The sequence below is a fragment of the Folsomia candida genome, unplaced genomic scaffold (assembly GCF_002217175.1).
Source record: "Folsomia candida strain VU population unplaced genomic scaffold, ASM221717v1 Fcan01_Sc004, whole genome shotgun sequence".
Classification (NCBI taxonomy): domain Eukaryota; kingdom Metazoa; phylum Arthropoda; class Collembola; order Entomobryomorpha; family Isotomidae; genus Folsomia; species Folsomia candida.
This window is the reverse complement of record NW_019091196.1, coordinates 4,018,264-4,026,884: the sequence shown is the minus strand read 5'-3', so window position 1 is coordinate 4,026,884 and position 8,621 is coordinate 4,018,264. Positions and strand designations below refer to the sequence as shown.

The 8,621-nt window shown below is 39.0% G+C and overlaps 1 protein-coding gene across 2 annotated transcripts in view; it reads left to right on the top strand.

Moving 5' to 3' along the window:
• The first annotated feature begins 478 nt into the window (after positions 1-478).
• LOC110848207 (homeotic protein ultrabithorax) overlaps positions 479-8,621 on the top strand; it is a 66,964-nt gene continuing 58,821 nt past the window's right edge. The window contains exon 1 of one of the 2 annotated variants that reach the window (XM_022095363.2): positions 479-2,113. In XM_022095363.2, the coding sequence (XP_021951055.1) occupies positions 1,513-2,113 (601 nt within the window). In that variant the 5' untranslated portion in view covers positions 479-1,512. Of the gene's footprint in view, positions 2,129-8,621 lie in introns of both variants that reach the window. The other variant, XM_022095362.2, reaches the window with a different exon arrangement.

The following is an 8,621-nucleotide window of genomic DNA, read 5'->3' as shown; positions in this document are numbered from 1 at the left end:
CATGGAAACTTTCCTCCTTATATTTTACAAGGGGTGTAAAAACAAACTCTCACTTTCTTGCATTCCCGGATTACTTTCACCCTTAAATTATTCCTTAAATTCATAAACATTTTGATTTCTCCCCATTCCTGAAAATTTCCCGAAAACCAAAATCCCCCCGGAAAGTTTCCCATTTTTGCATAAGGGATGATTTCTCTCCATCAAGAATCCTCACCCGTTACAGAAGTCTGGTTCTGTCCCACTACGTGCCGCTTCTGGAGTGGTTTGCCTCACCGCGGCCGGACGAGCAAGACTAGTTGTCGTTGGCGGAGGAGTGGAGCGTCTCCGGCCGAGGGGCGGCCTCCGCCCCGCCGATTGGCCGCCACCACGACTACGTCACTAGTCGGCGTGTCCACAGCGATCGGGGTTTACGGGGTGAAAGGGAAGTTGATCACACGTGGTGGCTTAGCTCTGCAGAAGAGTTGAGTTGAGACAAATATTGTCAGAATCAAATGTGTGTGGATTGCCTTGCTAGCCCCCGACGAAGCAGGATCATTACACACTTGCCCATTGACCAAGCAGGTTGTTAGTCCACACAAAGTCATCATAATAACAAACACATTCTCACATACGATACATACGATACGAGACAAAGAATTAGTAGTAAAGATAATACAAAAGTATACGAAGAGGAGATAAAGAGAAGGAAAATTTGGAAAAATTTCAAAATTTTGAGAACCATAAAATTTAAATTGGTTTTTAAAAAAAAGTGAGACTTGACTTTCACTCGGAGAAAATTTCGTAACATCGTCTCGTCCCCGAGAAAGTTGAGACACGACAAGTGGAAGAAATTTTGGAAAGTGTGTGTCTCAAATAAAAAAGAAGTCATAAAAAAGTGAAAGTTCATAAAATTTTAAGTCATTAAAATTTTATTGTTATTTGACTCTGGTGAAAGTTGAGAAATTTGAAAAAATTTGGAAAAAAATCCTGATTTTTATTTGGAAGTGAGACAAGTGTGTGAAAAGAAAAGAAGGGCCGGACAAATTGAGACGTTTCCATGAAACATTTCGCAAAATATTCGCAATATTAATTACTATTATAATATACCGAATGCAACCAAGTATACGAACCAATACGATTTTAAAGATTAGTCAAAACCCATAAATAAATAAAAGAAGGTATACGATATACAGAAAAAAAGGACATAAAAAGGGTCAACTTTACGACGAAATAAGTGAGAAAGAGAGAGAACCCTCATAAAATAAGTGAGTGTACACACATAGTCAAAGACTGGAATAAAAGGAGACGAAGAAAGAACTTGCCAAATACACATTTTTCGTATACGAAATCTCCTTATCCGGTGCTTATCTTGTTCTTCTCCGATAAGTTTGGTCAGTATTATTATTATTATTAGTGACCTCTCATGTCATGTCGGGTCGTGGCGTGTTACTAAAATCGCCCTTAGTGCACTAGTTAATTCGGGGCAGTGTGAGACTCTTATGCAACTTTAAGACTTTCCTCTCCTCTAACAAAATGATGAACTCATACTTTGAACAGTCTGGTTTTTACGGGACCCCCTCCGGCGCGGGGGACCAGTCGTACCGATTTCCCATCGGGTTAGGAATGTCGCCCTACGCCCAGCACCACGGCGCCCGGGCGCCACAAGATTCCCCTTACGACGCGACCGCCGCGGCGTGCAAGCTCTACTCGTCACAGGCCGGGAGCGGTGGGGGCGGCGGGGGTGGGGGCGGCGGGGGCGGGGGGGACGGGTACAAGCTAGACTGCCCGGTGAATAAGGAGCCGTCGAATGGGTATAATGGGAAAGATGTCGGGGGTGGGGGGCACGGATTACCCGGGTCGGCCGGGTGGGGCGGCCCGGCGGGGGCAGGGGTACCGGTGCGACCAACCGTTTGCACACCGGATGGGCGATACGGCGGGGGGAATTCGGTGGGCGGTGGGGGCGGCGGCGGGGGCGAACCGTCGAGTCCGAGTCGATCTCTGAGTTCGTGGAATGCGACGTGTAACAATTTACAAAATGGGGGTGGCGGTCTAGCCGGCGGGGTACCGTCGCAAGCAGCCTCACAACTCCAACAATCTGCCAACCACACGTTTTATCCGTGGATGGCGATTGCAGGTCAGTCCTACTTAGGTATGGAGTTTTTTTGAAATACACTTCTTATCGTTTTTTATTTATGTTTGGGGAAATTTAGAAAAATAGAGGGGGTATAAGGGTACGAGTCATAATTTTGGTTTCATGATCACAGTATTTTCGCAGTGATTTCGTGCAAATAATAATCCGGTTCAAAAGAAAGCATCGTTTCATTCCGATCTCATTTCAGCGACACCTTTAATGGGCAACTTTTACGGATTTTGATCCATTTTTAGAGCCAGTAGTACGACACTCGTAATCATGCTCGCTAAATTTAAATACACTTAAACATTTCAACTAAAATGTGAAAGAATGTACAATACTGTTCGATTTGAGCAATTTAAACGTCAAAAAATGAAATTTTCATATTTCTATGGGCGACTTAATTTTAAAGATTTCTAGTTCATATATTTCTTCGGGTGAACTGATCAGTTTTCCATGAAATCTGAATTTGAGACGGTATTCTCCTTATGATTAAAATACACTTCAGCATCTGACCTCTAATAAATTAGTGGGTAATAAAATATGACAAAATGTACAAAAATATGCGCAATTTAAACGCCAAAAAGCTAATATTAACATATTTTTGTTTGAGTATACTTAATTTTCTAGATCATGTATTCCTCTTCCGAAAAAGAAAACCGCTTGCTAACATTTTGTCAATTTTATGTGTGATCAGTTTTTCATGAAATTTGCATTTTACGAAAAAAGTTCTTATCGTCATTACATAAATATTAATCCATTCCTCATATTTACATACATACATACATTTAGAAATATTAATACTAATTTACATATCGCCCGCTCCCCCCCCATAGATTTATCCACTCTCCATTTTTTGCTAATCGGAGGAGCAGGTGTGTTTCGCCAGTAATACTTTAGCTTTCTTTCTGGCCGAGAAAGATTTATGAAGACGAATGTATTTCTTCTTCTTCCTCCTCAGAGAAAGTAGAGAAAGTTGTTGGATTATTTTAACGTATGTAATGCACCCGTCATGCACGGAATAATATCCAAAATCCCCCACACAAAAATACAGAAGGAGAGAAGGAAGGCTGTAATTTCTGCGAGATTTATGACCCCAATCCATTCCCCATTACACTAATAAAGCCACAACGTTCTAATGAGCAAGATAAAATAAAGCAACCCTCCCACAACCACATGCAGGCAGGCAGGCATACCTTTCAGTGGCCACGGAAGCTGTGGGGACATCGGGGGAGATTAACGTTGTAGGATATAGGGAGGGCCGGGGAGGGGTTTATATAACATGGGGGAGTTGATGGGGACATCGAATACTCCTGGGGATATTGCCCCCTCAAGCTTCCGCGGGCACTGGCTTCCTCATATCAAAACCCAGTGGCCGCGGAAGCCGTGGGGACATTGGGGGACGTTAACATTTTAGGATGAGGGTAAGGGAGGGGATTATATAACATGGGGAGATGATGGGGACTGGGGATATTGTCCCCATGCTTCCGCGGACACTGCTTTCCTCACATCAAAAACTGAAACCTGCCCGCACTACAAATAAAAACCGGAGAAAGTTATTTGTTTGTCAAATTCCGTCCCGATTCCGATCAAAAATGAGCAAGTAGTTACTTCACAAGTCTCAACTTCCCCGGGGATGTTTGTGCATGTGCAAAATTTAGCGAGACCATGCACAAAATCAGGGAAGCAGATAAACGCATTTTAGTGCGGGCATTACCGACCCAAGAGGGCAACTTAGTCGTAATCTGAGCGGGACATAAAATCCAATCCACACTCTTTTTCTTTTTTTACTTCTTGTGAGCCATGAACTTGTTGGTTTTGGTTGGCCGTAAAAAAAAGAACTGCATGAAGGTCGAATTGCCACTTTATTTGGTGTTTAAGGACAATTTTTGATCACATATTTTTTTCTGGAATTGAGAAATGGGCCGTGTAAATAAAAATTCCATCAGGAATTGCATTCTTCTTGCTTTGTGGTTGCGACGGCGGGGGGTCGTTTTTAGTGGAAAGAGAGAGAAATGATTGATTTTTGGTTAGTTCGACACAAAGGGAAACTTTGCTTGGTTGGTGGGAGAAGAAGTGAGGAGGCGACATTAACGACCACTTAATGACGATTAATGAAGCATTAAAACAAATAACGGCTAATTCGTCATATTATTATGGCACGCGCTTTTTCGCACTGCAATTATTTACGTATACAGGAGAGGAATTAATTTAGTAGTGGTGTTGCGAATTTTTAGGTATTGCTAATTTTTTGCGGGGATTGATTAAGTAGAAAATTATAATTAATCGCGAATAATTTGTCATAATCCTTAGAAGAATTACTGTTTTCGCACAGTGATTATGTAGGAATTCATTTATCGAGTTACTGAATTATTTCGCAATTTGGATATTTAGATATCCCTAATTTTTTGCGAATTGAGTGCAAAATTGTAATGTACTTTGTGACGACGTTGCTCCTGTAGATTTCGTGTAGAGGAATGAGACGACCATGCAATTGCAATATCGCAGTTATTCAATTACTTAATTGCGTCCAGTGGCTGGCTGGCTGGCTTGGAAAAGTCTGGTTGCATTGCAGTTGAGATTTCTGTTCGTGCACAGAGTTGACATGTAAATTAGCTCAATTGGCTTAACAAAAAAGACAGTCACACTCTAAATAAATGCGGTTTTATGACGTTCTTACTGATCCTTTTTTTTAGAGTGCACTGCTAAAAGTCACATACATACTGGTATTGATTTGGTACTAACTTCTTACCCGATTGGTAACAGTTTGTTTCTGAATGGTAAATTTTTCATTACCACAAAATTACTAAAACGTAAATGCCAGTTTCTACCAGTGCTGGTAGAGACATATGCATATATACTCCGGTAATGGTTTAATACCACTTTTCTAAGAGTGCATGCATTTATTTGTTCATGTCTTTAATTAGAAAACAAGTCTATTTATTCCTCTGGTTGCATAATTACATATAATTTTCTGACCGCGAGGACTGGATCGGATCAGATATTGGCATGAAACGTCGGTCCAGTCTCAAGTCCAAAGTTTTCCACGCTTATTTTACGCACAAATACAAAGGAAGCAGCGCATAACTCACGAGTGCATTAGATGGATTTCTTATTAGAGCCACAGAGTTGCCAGTTGTACGAGGGGAACTATTTCATGGCGGCGAGTGAGAGAGGGTGGTGTGCGTTATTCGGTCTTTACTTAGGATACGATACCCGGGAATAATTCGTCATGTAAGAATGCACTGGATGGAAGTATGAGTTTCATTTCAGTGCACCAGATGCAAGTATCATGTTACAAGCGAGAGAAACTTTCACCGCAATAAGTTCAGTTCAGTCAGAGCAATATGAGGAATCTGTTGGTTGGTTTGGTGGAAAGAAAAAAATGGTTCAATTTGGGCAGCAAAGTTTTATTTGGGGAAAATATCTATGTAGCATATTTTGGACGGGTGCATGTCAAAGTTGGGAAATTTGAGAGGAATTTTATTAAAAATAGATTTGTTGGAGTGAATTTTTATAGATTTTATTAATCGATGAAATATGTATTTTTGAAAATTTTGCTTGGAAATATTCGGTGCAATTTGGTAATTTGGGAATAATTTATTTGAGTGGAGTGAAAATTTGGGAGAAAAGTGTGTATTTTTTTGGAAAATAGTGATAATTTTGTGAAAGATGAGTCTAGTCGAATTTTATTCATCACTTTGGGCGGCGTTACGTCAAAATTTATAATTTTTTGGGAAATACTTAAAATTTTACGAAATATTAGCCTAATTGAATTTCATTAATGGATAAAGATGAAATGTAAAAATTCAAAATTGTCGATACAATTTTTGCCTGAAATTTTGCATTTCTGCATATTTTTTGCGAAATACATAATTGTTATGAAAGATTTGCATGGGTCCGGATTTTACGCGAGGAGGGAGGAAACCGGCCTGTTTTTTGTTGCCCTTTCAGCTGACTGACTGACTGGTGTAATAAACATAGAAATAAAGACAAGTGTCCATTGTGATTTTATGGTAATTGTAATTAGTATTGTTATGTTATGAGACACCTTCTTCCTATGAAATGCAACCCTCTCCTCCGCAACTGCAACAGCCTTGACCGACCTTGTCACTAAATATGCACAGATTCCTTTTTTTATCCCAGCCCATCTCTGCCTGATCCCAATCTTGCGGCGAAAGTCACGGAGGAAAAGTGCGTAAATAAATGCATAAATAAATGCGGACTGTAAAAATCAGAGGTATTTGTAGGGATTTTATGATCTAGAGGGGAATTGGAAGGTTAAATAAAATGGGAATAAAATTGTTACCGGGTGGTAAACAGCCATGAAAAGATTTTGCCCGAGTTTCACAAAAGTCTGGGACAAGATTGAAATTTATTATCAAAATTTGCATCAAATCTTTTGCGAATTTTTTTATCAAATTTCCTTTCTAATTATTTCAAATTTTCCTTTAAGATTCTACGCAAGCTTAACAAAAATTCAAATTTTTCATTAAATTTCCCATGAAATCCTTTATCAAATTTTTTTTGAGATTTTCTAACTAATTTTCAAAGACATTTTCTACGATTTTTTGTTCTCTAATTTCCTATCAAGTTTTCTTTCCAATTTTGTATCAAAATTCTCTAAGATTTTCCCAGTATTTAGCAAAATTTATTTGCGACAAATTTCAAATTCCTCCCAAATCTCTCATAAAATCCTATCAAATTTTCTTTGAAAATATCTCTCAAATCTTCACCTCAAATGCAAAATAGCTACCCGGTCGATCGTTTCGTGTTCTGTTCTGGGTGGCATTTTGTTTAGTTTGACACTCGTGGATTCACACGGATTGATTTATTCCTCGAAAAACTTTACACTTAGGAGAGGACGACGACGAGGACGAGGCAAAAGTCGGGATTAGACGGGAACACATAGCGTGGCTGGCAGGCAGGGCAAAAATATTCCGTCCAGAATGAATTATTGTGCACGGGAACAAAGTAAAGTTGGTGTTTTTGATCGATTCGAGGAGGAGAGCACATAAAAATTACGCATCCATGAACACCTCACTTAATTCAATTCGGGTTTTGCATTATTTTGTCGCTTACAAAAGTTGTTGTCTTCGCGGAGAGAAGACACCGGCATTAAGGGTGGGATCGGATTGGGGGGATTTTTGTCATAGGTAAATCTGTTCATGGTGAAAAATCGACCATGTGCTTTATGCATGGGGTTTTAAAGGGGGGTTTTCGTAGATGAAGTAATGTCTCGTATGAGGGCTCTGCATAAAGAATGAGATAAATTCGAGCGTAATTTCTTACAGATAGAAACCAGGGATCTTTAAAACGGATGATTTGAAGAGAAATTTATGTGTATGGCAAGTTTAAAATGAAGGAATTCACGCAAGCCTTGGTGACATTGTAAAATCCGGAAATTCCGTAAACTTACAAACTTTTATATAATTTTAGAAATATTTCGAAGGAAAATTTGCTTCGAAATTTTTGTAAGCTTGCTCAGATCAAGCTCAAATCTCTTTAATTTGTACAAGTTTACAAAATTGTTTTACCAAACGCATGGATTTTACAAAGTTATAAAGGACTGCGTGAATTCGAAAGGAAGAAATAAAAAAAATACTTTTGAATCTAAATTATATTTATGAAATGGTCTCAAGTCTTATTTATTAAACGTTGCATTATCCATGGTTCAAAAATTGAAGTACATTACGTGGGACACGTGAAACCTGAAGTTCTTAATTATGAATTCTTAAATAAGCACAAATTTAATTTCTGGCTTGAAACAACCCAATTTTTTATATTCGTCAATGTTTAATTTTTATGGAAAACCTTACTCAAAAAATTAAGTAAGATGACCGTGCGTAAAAGATTTTGAGTCAAACTTATGTTATTAAGACGACAACCTCCTTTCTGCACGGGCCACCACCCAGAAATAATAAATCCGGGGAAGTTTATACCTCCTCTCGGATGCATGTATCTAGCCAAATTAATTTACAGTAGGAAATGCAAAGACTGGATACATAAATCTGACCAAAAGTGGGAGCGAGAATCAATGAGGAGTAAAAACCAACAAGTTCTTAACATAGTCTAAACTAAACTCTGATAGTTTTTGGTTGGTCTCTCGCGATTTCTGATTTCGATCATGAACGACACGCTAAATAATTTTCGTAATGTGACACTGGTCCAAATTTGGGACCAAAATTATTCAGCGTGTGGAGACAAATTATGTATCGATGCAATGTTTGGTTGCATTTATTTATTCGTAAAAGGTGTAATGATCTCGTAGTAATTGAGATTTATGGTGACATTGAGGCAGCCCAGGGGTATAAAATTTGGCGTAATTAATGAGCTACTTCTTCTTGCGATGATGCGATTTTGTTATTGCGAATTTTTTTGCATAACCAACTTGCTAACTTCTCGATTCGTCATGTTATCTCGTTTCTGCAAGGCGAATGACAAGCAGACAAGATTTTGGCAAGTGCAGAGTTATCGAGTTGACCTAGCCAGCGTATGTATGCAAATTTGA